The sequence below is a fragment of the Centropristis striata genome, chromosome 24 (assembly GCF_030273125.1).
Source record: "Centropristis striata isolate RG_2023a ecotype Rhode Island chromosome 24, C.striata_1.0, whole genome shotgun sequence".
NCBI lineage: Eukaryota > Metazoa > Chordata > Actinopteri > Perciformes > Serranidae > Centropristis > Centropristis striata.
The window spans coordinates 6,208,742-6,224,200 of record NC_081540.1 but is presented as its reverse complement, the minus strand read 5'-3'; the positions used below and the strand labels follow the sequence as shown (position 1 = coordinate 6,224,200).

General features: G+C 35.9%; 1 protein-coding gene and 1 long non-coding RNA gene across 2 annotated transcripts; both read left to right on the top strand.

Moving 5' to 3' along the window:
• The first annotated feature begins 217 nt into the window (after positions 1-217).
• On the top strand, positions 218-766 carry LOC131963161 (uncharacterized). Its single transcript, XR_009390015.1, has 2 exons — positions 218-416; positions 495-766. It is a non-coding gene; the product is annotated as an uncharacterized LOC131963161 (long non-coding RNA).
• Positions 767-3,168: 2,402 nt separating this feature from the next.
• LOC131963174 (OX-2 membrane glycoprotein-like) lies at positions 3,169-13,909 on the top strand. Its single transcript, XM_059328327.1, has 6 exons — positions 3,169-3,184; positions 7,967-8,074; positions 8,883-9,134; positions 9,979-10,320; positions 11,842-11,935; positions 12,027-13,909. Exons 1-6 carry the CDS (start codon positions 3,169-3,171, stop codon positions 12,061-12,063), a joined length of 849 nt encoding a protein of 282 aa, XP_059184310.1. The 3' UTR covers positions 12,064-13,909.
• The last annotated feature ends 1,550 nt before the right edge of the window (positions 13,910-15,459 follow it).

Sequence of the window (15,459 nt, the reverse complement as noted above, 5' to 3'; positions counted from 1 at the left end):
CAAATGTAACTCCAGTTTCACCTTTATGGAAGAGAATCAGACTGTGTTTCTCCACCTGACCAGTTTAACACCAGAGGACAGTGGACTCTACACCTGTCAGTGTGCAGGTCATGAGGGAACAGAGATTCTCCATCTGAATATCACAGTGGAAGATGTTTCGGAGAACAAAGACGGACACAGTTCACCACAAATAGATATTTCATTTTTTTCATTGATTGGTATAACTATAGTCATCACTATAACTGCAGTTATCTTGGGGTTTATCTACAGAAGTCTGCGTCACAGGTAAGAGACTACAGCTTTTAAATTCTCCTCCTGTCTATAAAAACAGAAACAATGTTAAGATTCATTACTAATATATTGTTGTTTGACCCAACAGAAAACAACCAGAGCCACTGAGCATTCATCCAAACACGGTAATTTACTGAAACATCTTATATCTTCTTCATTTATGTGATTTATTTTATATTTTTTAATTGCATATCTGTCTGCAGGAGCCAGAGGTCATCGAGCCATACGGGACCTTCATACAGACGGAGGGCGGGCTTTACTCAACTGTCAGACTAAATGTCTCTCACACTAATAATTCACACGTTTCCACGAAAGAGCCACATTCAGTATATTACAAGTGAAAAGAGTCATGTTGTCCACAAGGTGGCACTGTTTTCTTTTGTAACAGCTTCTGTCTTTCCCTCCAGTCCTTTATGTAAATTATACATGTTAAAATCTGGTATTATATTATGTATTAATAAACAGTTTAAACCAAGTTTTTGTGCTCTTCTTTTTTAATATCTCTCAATCAGATTTTAAATATGAACATTTCTAATTAGAATAATTAAAGTGTACTTTAGGAGACAGTGATTGGGATGCTTTTTAATTAAAAATATTATAGATTACTTATTTTTAATGCAGGTTATAATTTTATAACCCTGATTCCAAAAAAGTAACATGTGGTGTGAAAAAAAGTAACATGTGATATGGTCTGAAATGGAAATAAAACTGATCAATTGTAAATCTTTTTTTGACATGTATTCAATTTATTCTCTGTACAAAGCAATACATTTAATGAGATAGGGGCATGTTCATCAATGTGTTACATCACTTTTTTTGCAGTGGAGCTGAGAGAAAATGTGCAAATTTTAAAAAACAACTTGACAACCTTTGTGCAGCATAACGGAAAAAGCGCTGCAAGAAGCTCACAACACAACAGAAAGTGTTCCCAGGGGACGCTAATCAGGGATGCACATGGCAGCTTGTTATCTGAGACAGCATCTCTAATGTCGAGTTGATGTTTTAGTGCTTTGTGAAGTTGATGTGTGCGTCGTCTAACTGCTTACGGTTTCTAAATGCTGCCTGTGTTGATAAGGTGGTGAGGATGTTTCTTTATTTGCTTGTGTTTGCAGCAGGCTGAGCTCTCAGGACCACTGTACCTTATCTTTAACAACAGTCAGTATTTAGGAACTGCAGACACTATTTGCTTGATGTATGACTTCAGCTGCTCAGCAGTCTCAGGTCTTTGTTGTTGTATTTCGAGATTCATAATTGGCCGCACAATTTCATTGGTAGACAGGTCTGGACTGTTGGCACGCCAGTCTTGTACCTTCCCTTTTTCCTCTGAAGCCATGCTGTTGTAACACGTGCAGAATGTGGCATTGTCTTGCTGAAATAAGCAGGAACGTCCCTTGAAAAGACCTTGTCGGTCCAAAACCTGTACGCCCCTTTCAGCATTAATGCTGCCTTCACAGATGTGCACGTTACCCTCTGACACCCCCCATACCATCACAGATGCTGGTTTTTTTTAGCCTATCCAAATTGTGCCTATAAAAATGCTTCATAAATCAACATTAACAACCAAAAAGCACCAGTTGTTTTTACATAAATCCAAAACATGATGAAGGATTAGGAGAATTTCTTTCATTTTCACTTAAAAACACTCTGTTGTTGTTATTGTTGTTGTCTCTGGTCTTCCCCTATAGCATTCGTGAGAATCAAAGAGGAAGTAAAACTGGTTGGTCATGAACATCTGCTCTATATATTCTGCAATTCTTCTTTGGAAGTTGTTTGTGCTCATGTTCAAGACAGTTCACTTACTGTAGGTATTATTAAGGTTCGTGAAAACAAAGTGTATCAGCACTGTTGAGGGAATGTAGTCAGCTGTTCTGATTGGAACCGCAAATTCAGCATCTACATGTGACAAGGTCTGCGTTTTTCAACCACATATCAGTCTTTAAGCATCAAAACAGAATTGAGACAAGTTCCAACAACACTGAGGCAAAGCAAGCTAATCTATGAATGATGCATGAACAGAATCTCACCTCCTCATTTGAAAACCTGTTTTGTGGTGTTCCCCAAGGTTCAGCGTTTGGCCTGATTGTGTTTTCTGTAGACATGTTTCCCCCTTGGACACCAGGGCATGGAGTTGCACCGACCCCCTTAAATATGACTTGAGTATAGCAATGATACCATCTTTTTCCCTCTCTGAAACAGCTTGTTTTGTTTTCACAACAAGATATCCATCCCAAATGACAGAATAGGTCATTTGTCAATACCATCCATAAGAACTCATATAAGCATTTGTCAAAACAAAACACTTTAAAACCACTTGGCTGCTTCCTTGCATGCCTTTCAACAGCAGGACGTGACCACTGTTCTTCAAGTATAAAGTGTTGCGTTGGCTGGAGACTTTCACTTCCTTATCAGCGGCCAGTGGGGAACACCTTAACATCACATTGCTTTGTCACTGATAACAAAACCTCGGGGTATAGGCTAAAGGTGTAGCTTCCTGTCATGTTATTTCCTTGGACTTTACACAAGAAACAAATTAAATGTTTGTCATACCAGAGGGCTTCAGAGACATCCTGATGTTAATCACAGAGATGGCTGGGTCAAACATCATTTAACTTGAATTCAAGGCTTCCACAGAAAGACACAATGTGTCAAATCCTGAAGTTGTTTTGCAGCTGGCTGACAGGCTGTGACCATCTACAAATGGTGCACAGAGATAAGTTTCATAAGCAGAGAAGTGGAACTAAACAAAAATAATAATAGACACACTCTGGTTAGATCTAGATCACAGGGCTGGAGCTGTAATAGTGGCACACTGTCATGCTTGCTGGTAAACCACAAGCCACCAGCTCTGCTTTGATGTCACATGGTTTATGATTACAGATGTCCCAGCTGTCAGGTAAGGTAGCACAGGTACTTCCCAGCTATAATAAATTTGGAATAGACCATAAGTGCTAGAGTTGGGAATCACCAGAGGCCCCATGTTTACTTTTATTTTATCCTGATACCTGTGTCACGATACAATATTGTGTAGATTTTAAGCAATTTGCGATTCATCTCACCTCAGTCTTTTTATTTCTCCACCATGAGAGTCAAACCCACAGACTGACCAACAAAGTATTCAGTCAAATTGAACTTAACTGATATCAAACATGTATGGGTGGCAACAATTGATCTTCTAGTTTCATATGATACCAGTATCTCCAGTATATTCCTATAAAGTGAGCCCGCTACAGCCTCCGGAAAAAAACAAAAACGACTAAAATACTGAAGGCTGTCGGAACATAACATATTGATACTTGGCCACCATGCATCGATATATTGCCATGCAAAATATCACAGTACATCCTCCTCCTCAGCCTATTGGAGCTTTATTTTAAGAAAGCTAGACTCCCACCTCTAATAACTACAACTTGCTGCTAGAGAGGAACTTGTCAATTACCAGGAAACCTTACATGACATTATGTATTTAGATGTAATTAATTTGTAATGCTCTTCTTACTATCTAGATAAAAACCTTGGAGCTGTGTAATCTTAATCACTTCCCAGGGTTTTATAGCATGAATAAATATAATACAGTAAATAAAACGAATTTATTGAGGAGAGTTCGCTGGCAGTTCATTACTTTAAAAGAGTATTGGATTTCAGTCTGTTTAATTAATTTTTTTTGCCATTGCTTAACATTATTCCCAGAGCGTGACATTGTCATAATGAACGGAATTAACCTTCCAAACAGGAAGGAGTTAGGTTCTTTCCAAGTATATAAGAGTACTTAACAGGAATTAGTGACTTGGCATGAATTTTGTAAACAGATTACATAATAATTCAGTTATGAGAAATATGCGGAAGCATCATGTGCTAACCTAACCCTAGGTTGAAAGCCACCAGACTATTGCGATTGTTTGTATGTGTTATTATGTGACTTTGGAGAAGCAATAGAAAACTTTTTTTTAAAACAACAAAGTCACACAATAACACAAACTGACTAACTGATTGAGGCGGCAGAAAACCAGCAACTCCAGTGTTTAAAGAGGTGAAATTTAGGTTTTTGTCAATGGAGTCTGGTGGCTTTGACGAAAGCATAGATTACTAAGAATCTTTTAAAAATAACATAGACTTGGACGGATATTGCTTTGTTTTAAGGTGTTTAAAAAAGTGTTTTGCATCCACCACAGCACATTGTTGGCATGCTTCTACCAACTGGAGGCGTGCTGACCGCCATCTACTCCACATAATACACTGACGATGAACTAAACTTGACCGTACTCTTATCTTTCCTTTGATGTGCCTGTATCCTGATTCTTATCAAAGTATGCAACCAGAATGTCCTCGAGATTGTGTTCTTTGTTGGGTTTCCTGGAGATAAAATATCAGTTTCATTGTGACAGAGATTCCTGCTCAGCAGGTATGTGTCATTGGGCACATTATGAGGAATACTGAGACAGACATCTTACAAATAAATGGAATAAGATTGTGTCATTTTAAAAAGAAATGAAAATGAAATATGATTGAGAAAGAACTGAATCCACCCATGGCTACACGGGGAACCTGGTCTCACAGGAATCCGTGAAACAGCCACGGATTTGCTTAACTCAAAATCCGTGGAATAGCCACGGAATCACTCAAATTTCCGTGAAACTGACACGGATTTCGCTACAATGCAAGTTAATGACAGTCATATCCCGTGGCTATTCCATGGATATTTTTTCCTATTGGTTTGTTCCAAATCACGTGACTTTTAAGGTCCCGGCGGTCAGAACAAAAAACATGGCAGTTCTCTCATTTTTAGTGAAAAAAAAAAATATTTTGACTTAGTTTCTGCATAAAAATGGATTTTGATCGCATTTCTAGTGAGAAGTATATGTTTTATTTTCTAATTCTTCACTCAGTGAATGTACATAATCACTTTGTATGTTGGAATAGCCACGGGATATGACTGTCATTAACTTGCATTGTAGCGAAATCCGTGACAGTTTCACGGAAATTTGAGTGATTCCGTGGCTATTTCACGGATTCCTGTGAGACCAGGTTGACACGGGGGTTAGTGGTGACTCTAAATTGCCCATAGTAGTTAATGAGAGCGTGAATGTTTTGTCTGGCGACTTGTCCAGTGAACCCGCCCAATGGGATCAGCTCCAGCCTCCCGTGACCCGACTTGGACCAGCGTTTGAGGATAATGAATGAGTGAATCCACCCTTTACATCAGTGGTGTCAAACTCAAATACACAATGGGCCAAAATTTAAAACTTGAATAAAATCGCGGGCCAACATTGAACAAATAAACCTTTTAATATATATATATATAATATATATTTTGCTTTAACATTAAATATGGAACCAGCAACGCTTATAAACATACAATATATAACTAATAGTCCAGACATGCAAAATCAAATTTCATATAAAAAACACATCAATGTCATTAATTTATTAAAAAAAAATTAAATAATTTTTTTTTTTTAACTCTTTTCTATTTGCATCCTTCTGATTTAAATATCAAAATAAAGTTTTTCAACAGGTTAATACATTAAAAAATAAAATAACAATAATAAATCTAGTATTAGCGGTAAATGCGCCGCATAATACTGGCTTGTCAGCTTTTATAGTACAATAATAATATAATAATTTGATATTGGCTCGCGGGCCAAATAAAATTACACTGCGGGCCAAATTTGGCCCGCGGGCCAGAGTTTGACACCCCTGCTTTACATGCAACATAAGTGGCCCAACACACAGCCATGATGATGCATCCTTTACATTAAACCAAAAGAGTTTCCTGTTTGCCTGTAATACCACATCAAAATATGCATGTGGAACATTTGCAATTATTGACCGCGAATTACTCTCAAACTAATGTGGTAAAGCTGAGCAGGGGCAGAGTGGCCGATTAGTGAAGGAAATGGTAATAGAGCCATTATCGGACACTTTCACGACCTGACTGGAACATGAACTTGCTTGCATGATGCAGTATAGTTTTCCTCACTTGTTTTACAGAAGTGTAATATATAATCTGTCTTCTAATCGCGGTGGATTTTCCCTCCATGTCACTTGAAGCGACAAATGTCAAGTAGCACATGTGTTTTATCGCACTTTTGAGAATTTGATAACATACTTCATGGGGAAATATTCAAACCTCGAAACACCAGAGGCCACAGCATGCGCAGCAGGGGGACTTCTGCTTCTCATTTGGGCTTTTTTTTTTAACCGCTTCCTGGACTTGTGCAATTGTACAGTAAATATACAACTAACTGGACTTCACAGTTGTAGTCATAACAAATGTAGAAACCTGGTTTCAAATCAGGTTGAAAAAGTCCCAATGATAAATTAAGATGACCTTTTATTGCATTGTTGCACCCAGCTAATAAATGATTTCATTCATAAACTATTTCTTATCAATATTCAATATGTATTCCCTAATAGTCCAGCATTATAGTCTGTTTTCATATCATGTAAACAGTAAATAGTTGAAAGTGAACTACATATATTTACTCCATTATTGTAACTTAACAGTTTTGAGCTACTTTTCCTTCACTTTATTGTTTTTATTGAATGTTTCAGAGGGAAATATTGTACTTTGTGCATTTATTTTCTGCCAATTTATCAGTATCAGTATATGAAATCCATTAAATATGTATACAGTAAATAGCTCCCAATAGCATCATAAATAAAATTAGCTCTAATGCAGGCAGAAACAGTGCTGAATCAATAATAATAATCTAATAATACGTAATAACGAAAAGCCTGTTTGCCTGCATATTGAATACTTTCACTTTTGTACTTTTTGGAGTATACTTTTGCTGAAATAAGCATTTTTAAATTTTTAAATTAGTAGAATACTTTTACTTCATTGCAGCCTTAATTCCAAAAAAAGTTGAGTGGGGACATTCTGCACAACAAGTTATTTTACTTTTTATACTTTAATTACAATTTAATGCTGATACTTTTGTACTTTTAAGTACGTTTTGAATGCAGTGGAGTAATTCTGCAGTGTGAAATTAGTACTTTTACTTTAGTAAAGGATCTGAATGCTTCTCCCACCACTGGTTAAACTGGAGAATATATTAAGCCATTCAGAATTGTCTTGCATTTTGATTTCCCAAAACACTTCAGGTGTGGTTCTGGGGAAAGGTTGGTCAGAATACTTCCAGATCACATGCTGCACGTTTGAGACATAGGGGGAATTCCTCTTCCTCCCTTCTGTCCCTGTCTCTCTCTCTCTGATTCGTTCAGTTTCCTTTTGTGAGAAGCCTTTAAAGCCACAGCTGAGAGGCTAAACTGAAAGTGTTGTCTGTACACCAGGAGGAGAAGATGTTCTCCATGCTGCTAATCACTGTTATGCTGTTTAAAGGTAAGAGACTCTCACAGGAGGAGCTTCTATATCTACTGTAGTTGATTTTATTATTATATGATAGAATAAAGTCCAGTTGTTGAATATGTCAGTGTGATATTTCAGTTGATTCCTTTAAATAAACTAGCAAAGATGTCTAAAATGATGTTCCTGCTTTGTCATTATGGTGTATTGAGTGCAGATTAATAAGGGGAAAACCTAATTTAAATGATTTTAACATAAAATGTGGAAAAAGTCTAAATACTTCCGAATGCAATACTGAATTTATGTTCTGTGTTGGGGGGTTTTCATGGTCAAAGCTGGTACTTCTTTTTTTCTTTTTTTGACACTCAGCTGTGTTTATTTTTCCAGTGGCCACGTCACAGATCACTGGTTATGGAAATGCGACAGCTAACTATGGAGGTGATGCATATTACCGCTGTGCAGTCGCCAACCCAGCAGGTGTGGATGTTTGTTTTTTAAGCATATTCAAATATTCAGAAGTGTGAAAAATACACTCACAGCTAAACCATCTGCACTGAAAATGTTGCTGAAATGAAAGTAAAGATAAGAACTTTATGATATTATTTTTGTTACAGTAGCTCAAAGAGAACAGTAAAGAAAAGACAGAACAAAATTAGAAAATGTAATAAAATAGCTTTATACCCATAATTGCACATGATCCCCTATAAGTTTAAAGCACATAGGGTGTGCACCTTTGGGCAAGAAATAAAAAAATAAAATAAAAAGTAATTATATAAATAAATATTGTACAGGACAGCAGGAAAAAGAAACATGTACTCAAAGCAGAAAATGCTAAATTAAACTCATTAATTATTGTAAAAGCCTTGTTTTACAGTTTTAGCTGTTTTAACTCATCGGAGCTCATTTGTGACTATTTTACAGGACTACATTCTCATTGTGCATTCATCTTTTTATTTTTTATTATTCAATTGTTTCATGTAAAAATGGCAAAAATATTGAAATGCCATCATATTACCCAGCAGCCAAAGGGACATCTTAACTTCATAATAAAAAGAAGGTGGAACCATAAAATATTTTTACATGAAAAAATACCTAAATTATCATAAAAACAGTTCACATTACACAAATTGATTAATTGAGTCATCATTTCAGATCATTTCAGCATCATATTTTATGTGTTTTATGCAAAAATCTTAAATAACAGTAAACTCAAGTAAAGTGTCTCAAATTTGCACTTTAGCACTTGAGTCAATGTATTGATTGGAATATTGCCATTTATTAACAGGAGTGCTGCAGGTCACCTGGCAGAGGCTCTACAAGGACGAGTCCATTGAGAATTTGGCAACTTACAGCAAGCGGTTTGGACAGCAAGTAAATGATCCTTACAGGGGAAAAGTGATCTTCACAGAGGCGTCTCTGAGCTCAACGTCCATCACTCTGTCCAACGTCACATGGGGGGATGAGAGCTGTTACATTTGCTCTTTCAACGTTTACCCCGATGGCTCCAAAAGAAAGCAGACTTGCCTCACAGTGCAAGGTAATTAAGTTAAAATTCTAGGAAAACAGGATAATAAAAGAGTAATACCAGCATTATTTTTGCTAGTTGAAGACCAGAATTTAGATTTTTTTTGTTTTGTTGCTAATTTGGTAGCTTTTTATATTGCTCTTACTCTGTGCAGCAGTGATTCCCAACCAGGGGTAACCTACCAGCCCCCCAGGGGGAAGGTTATTCAGCTGTTCATGGAAAAATGGTGGAACACCTCAACTAATTAAAAAAATATTGATATTATAGCAGCTATAAGACCTGAAAACTAGGCTACATGCTGCAGTTATGTAAGGCCAAGAACAGAAGTTTATAAATGTAGCTAAAAGTAATAAATTAACAGTTCATGGATGAGCTAAAAGTAAAAGTAGAAATAAATAATAAATGATGAGCAGAAAGAAGAATAAAGGGGTAAAGTTAGTTAGTTGAAAGTAATGATTAACATTACGTTAAGTAAAAAGAAGTTAAAAAAAAGTAAAGTATAATTTCAACTGTTTATCCATTACTCCTGCAAACTATTTCAACAATTTAATGTTATTCATTACTTCAAGCCAACTATTTTAGCCATTTATCCATTTCTTTCAGCAAACTATTTAGCTGTTTAGCCTAATCATACATTGATATTTGATACATACAAAGACAGTTGAAATATATATAGACATTTTTTACATTGAATGTTATGATAAATTTTGAGCATTGGGACTTAATGAAGGGGGAGTGTGAGTTAATCTGACAGGGCTGGTTGGGAACCACTGCTGTTAATTATTAGCATTCAAGTGATCAAACTGTGAAAATGGCTTCAGCCGTCAAAAAAGACTCATTTGAATTCTCTGTGAAGGAATATCCAAGGTGGAAACAAGCGTGCACCCTCAGAGCAGCGAAGAGGATGACGATGACGAAGACATGGAGGTGGTGTTCAGCTGCTCTGCTACAGGTAAACCAGCTCCAACCATTCGGTGGGACTACTCACCTGCTGCCACTCAGGTGCACCAAACACAGACTACTACAGTAACAAATGGTGACCCCACGTTTACCAGCAGCAGAAACATCACTCTGAAACTACCTGCAGAGTGGACGGGACATGTGGACTGCCTGCTGAACGAGGGAGTGACAGGTCAAAGGCGGGAGAGGATCTTTTATTCTTTACCTGAAAGGAACAAGGAAAAGGAAAAGGAAAAGGGTAAGCATGTCAATCATCTTGTAACGAGTTGTAGTAATGTTGCTTTAGTGTGTCAACATTCAAAGTCACCTGCCAGTAGAATAAATGTTGTTCTAGCGTGCTGGAAGATCAGGTTCTTGGAAAAATTCCCACTAATTTGCTTAATCATCCTGACTGACTGGAAGAGATCTGCCCACTAAGTACCCATTAGTCATTTTATTACATTGCATTTTGTACTTTGTGGTGTCATAAGTGCCACTTACACTGGGGACACTGCAGACATCTCCCACCCAATTGTTCCCATTACTTTCAAAAAGCATTTTCATATTGTTTCCACAACGCTTTTTTCTTCTCTTACCTAATACCAAAAAAGCATCTTATTGCATAAAATCCTGCTGCTTCTTGGCTCACAATTACATGGATTGAATGAGAATTGTAGTGCAGCCAAATATGTTGATCGCCCCCTAGTGGCTGGCTGCAGTAACCTCCATGATCGTAGATGGGACATGCTAAAAAATCAAATACACGTCAAATATTTTTTGATTCTGTCATTTTAGGTTGTCTTCACGCTGATATACAGCCATGGAAGTAATTATTAGACCACCCTTTGTCTTCTATTTCTTGTTCATTTTAATGCCTGGTACAAGTAAGGGTACATTTGTTTGGATAAATATAATAATAACAACAGAAAAAGCTCATAAAAGTTTAATTTAATAGCTGATATCTAGACATTTTCCATGGTTTTCTTAATAATAACCAAAATCATGATCAAGAAAACTATGGAAAATGGCTAGATATCAGCTCTTAAATTAAACCATTATGAGCTATTTTTGGTGTTATTATTATATTTATCCAAACAAATGTACCTTCATATTAGTTGTACCAGACATTAAAATGAACAAGACATTGAAGAAAACAAGGGTGGTCTAATATTTTTTTCCATGACTGTATATTTTCATTTGGGTTTTTTCTGATTAGTTTGGGTTCAATTAGTTTTTCTGATTAGTTTGGTTTCAATTGAATGCTGTTCAATGGGTGTGTAGCATCATGAGCTGTAAATCAGGCTTGTGTACTGGCGATCAACTCAACCGTCACTGTTGTACAAAAGGAGGAAATGATATTATGTTCTTTACATAGTCAATCGGTGACTCTGAGCAATGACATCATCATAATGAGATGATTTATTGTGTCTTAGATAGTTTCACTTCCTGTCACACCGTCAGCTGAGCCAGGATTACAGTAAGGACTCTTAAAATCCAGTTAGTGACGCTGCACTGTGTGATTCAGTGCCAGCAGTGACTCATTTATTTACAGTAGTTTTAGTTTCTCTTCCAACTAACTTTCATATTCAAGAAAAACCTGTAACAGTACAATGAATTGTGTCATTCCCTGTCTGGGGAGAGATCATCTTGATGGATCAGGGAAGTTCTCAGCATTTAAAAGTAGAAATATCACCCTGCAAAAAATCCCTCTTCCTCTTCTGGGAACAAGATGATTATATGATGATATAATTGACTTCATTGCTGTGCTGTCTGTCTCCAGGGGAAGAACTGTCTACTTCAGGGATTGCACTGGTTATCACCACTGTAGTGTTTGTTTGCTTCATCGTTATTGCTGCTGCAACGAAGCGAAGAAGGTGAGATACTTCACAGTTAGACATATTTCAATGTGCTTTTAAATGCATAATTGTTCTTATTGGTAAAAAAATGTTTCTGTCTTCTTTGCAGGGTAAAGAGTTGCATGGGAAATGATGAGCCCGTTTGATGGTCTCACTCAGCAGATACCGACACGGCAGCTTTACTGTATGAAACGTACCACGCTTTACATTTACTTTAAACCTGGTGACAAAACTATAACCCCCATTCCAAAAAAGTTGGGTCACTGTAAATAAAACAGGAAGCATAAAATTAAGAATTAAGAGTGCATATGTAGAAGAGCAAAAATAATAACACATAGTGAAATATATTTTCTTTGTATTTTCATTGAAATATACAATTCTTAACAAATTTATTAGACCACTTGTCATAAAAACGAGAAAACAAAAATCTTTCAAAAGCTTGTTTAAAACAAAAAAACATTATTGATAATATAATAACATAACAGTTGACTCGGAGGAGTCAGAAATTAATTATTCAACCACTAAAACTAACTTTTCTGTTAAGAAAAGCAAGTAAATAACTATAATTTGACATCTTAATCAAGAAATAATAATGTGCTTTACTATTTTCACACTTTTTTAGTAAAAAAAAAAAAAAGTACATTTGAAAATTCTTATATAGGATAATAATAATAATTCTATTTTAGCATTAAAAATATAATTTTGGTTAAGCAGCTTCTACATAAACAATTATTTTGGTATTTACTAATGCTATTAATTTAGGATGGCTGTGGCACAAACCGGTGGTCGAATAAATTTGTTAAGCAGTGTATGTCAAAAAGGATTAGCAACTTGGACGCTTAGAGTAAACGGAAATAATACAAAGACAAACAAACTCTGGACTTTGACCCAATGTTTGTTATGTGGAGTCAAGCTTCATGTTTATTAACCCAACCCTAATCTTTGACCCTCATGTTAGTCAAGCGTTTCCTGTAAAAGCGGAAGTTTATTTTGAAAAGCCTTTGTGCATGTAACCAGCGGAAATTGACACACCGTCCCTTGACCTCAAAAACCGCAGAAAATTGGTGCCTTGTTGGTCAATATGATACGCAGAGGGAGGAGAAAAAGCGTCTGAATCTGAGCCGTTGATGAAAATGCTTTGGACTCTTTCACACAGGCAACAAGCAAGCATTATAAATATCTGTGTTTTCTTTTTCATTCCAACTTTAAAATAACAGCGAGTTAAGCTAAAAGCTGCTACCTAAATTTTCCACTGGTGAATTTCAATCCTCAGCACTTTAACTTTATTTATGGAGCTAAACGCAAAGCACTTGTCAGGCTTTGTAGAATGTAAAGACGCAACTTTTCATAGGAGTATTACCAGAGTTTCTGTGTACAGTGACAAGCATGTGGGTTATACTGGTCCGCATCTGAGCTTATCTGATATGTAAAACATTGAGCAGAGTTAGAGTTATTTCAGCACAGTGCAATAGTACAGGCTTGCTTTCTGTTTTGATGAAAATAAGAAATGCTGGTGGAGCTATGGCGCCCTCTAATGTGCTTTTGTGGAAGATCACATGAGTACCAGGAATTTATTCTATTATTTGCACAGGAAATTACCACTGTTTATTAATTTATCTGTTCTATTAAATTGAGATGTGAGAGAAATAAGTTGTTTTTTTAAACCAGAATTAGCACATCTGGCTTTATGTTACTGCAATATTTAATTTTCATTATAGACATAATATATAAGTGATTGTAATTTTGCACTTTAATGTTCAATGTTTGTGTACTAATGTTATTTATTGTTCAATGGACATCTACCTGATGCACTGTGTGCTTGTGTTGTGTTAAAGTGCCTGCTGTGTGTAGGTTAGTTATACTGTTCTGCATTAATGCAGACTCCAACTCCAACATAATTTCCAATGATCTACTCTTTAAGTAAATTTCAATAATTTATTCTCTGATTCCCATAAACATATGATAAGTGTTTTCACTTGTGTGCAATATGTTTCTTGCCTTTTAAAATAAATAAATGAATGAATAACTGACTCCTTTTAATGTGGGCTATAACTAAGCATATGTGGTGGTGGAAGAAGAACTCAGATCTGTTATGAATAAAAGTAGTGAAGTGATTAAATAAATAAATAGGTTACAAGTGAACATCCTGCATTCAAAATCCTACAAAATAAAAGTACTCGTTTTGCAGAATAGACAATTTCAGAATAATACATCTTTAATGTTGCCTGTTATTTTCTGGTTCACTGTGACACAAAGATGAAAAGGCGTGCAGTCCTGTGTCTCCTTTGTGCTCTGGGACTCTTTTAGAAAGGTGAGAGAAAGATGGTACAGGAATGAAATATAATATGTCATAGAAAACCGCCCGATACTCTCAAAATGGTGTTATTATAGTCTGTTGTTGCACGTAGTGGTATCCAGAAATTACAGCAACCAGCTGTTTGTAAGCTAACCCTCAGATCTACGCTTCGACCTATTTTTATAAAATAAAATAAAAAGTTTAATTTGCCGTTATTTTTCTATGTGCCGTATTGTTTCTAATGGTCAGAATGATGGAAGTGATGAATGCAATGCAAAGCCTCTCGATGTAGCAAGAAGACTTCCAGCTGGTCGTTTGTCTTGATTTAATATTGCACATTGATTTTCATATCATTTCTGCAGAGGCCCGACCCTTAACCCTTTATCAGGCAAAGAACTATATTTGGTAACTTCAGGTAATATTTCGAGAAAAAAGTTGCAAATTTACTAGATTGAAGTGGCAAATCCACGAGAAAAAAAGTTGCAGATTTAAGAGATTTAAAGCTGCAAATCTGTGCGAAAAAAGTTGCAGATTTACGAGAAAAAAATTGGGGAAAAAGCAACTTTTTTTCTCCCAGATTCACCACTTTAACCCTTAATAGGACACTCATTGAAATACTTGCAAATTCCAAATTTCAACCCTAGAGAATATTGGAGGATATTACATACAGCCAGAATGTGTAAAAAAAAAAAAAAAAAAAATATACGAAAATAACATTTTGAGAACAAAGTTTACGAGATTAAAGTGGCAAATCTACGAGAAAAAAATGCGTAGATTTATGAGATTTAAAATGCTGAATCTGTTTCAAATTTCAAATTTTGGACATCTCAAAATATGGTATGTTTTCTTATTTCTGGCCAAATTATGCTCTAACATGTATCAAGAGGCTATAATTGGACATTTTTTGTGCATTTTTAGCAATTTTAAAATTTCCCATTTTTGACAAAAAATCGACATGCTATAGTAGGCTATGACTTTTTTTCCCAAATTTTGCACATCTCAAAGTCTCAAAATATGGTGTTTTATGTTATTTCTGGGAAAAGCCACCCTACTACATGTATCAACAGACTATAATAAGACCATTTTGAAAGTTAGGGGCATTTACATTTTTATGACTTTTTCACAAAAAATTTCGACATATTTCACATTTCAAATTTTGGACACCTCAAAATATGGTGTTTTTTTGTGATTTCTGGCCACAAAATGCTCTAATATGTATCAACAGACTATAATAAAACCATTTTAA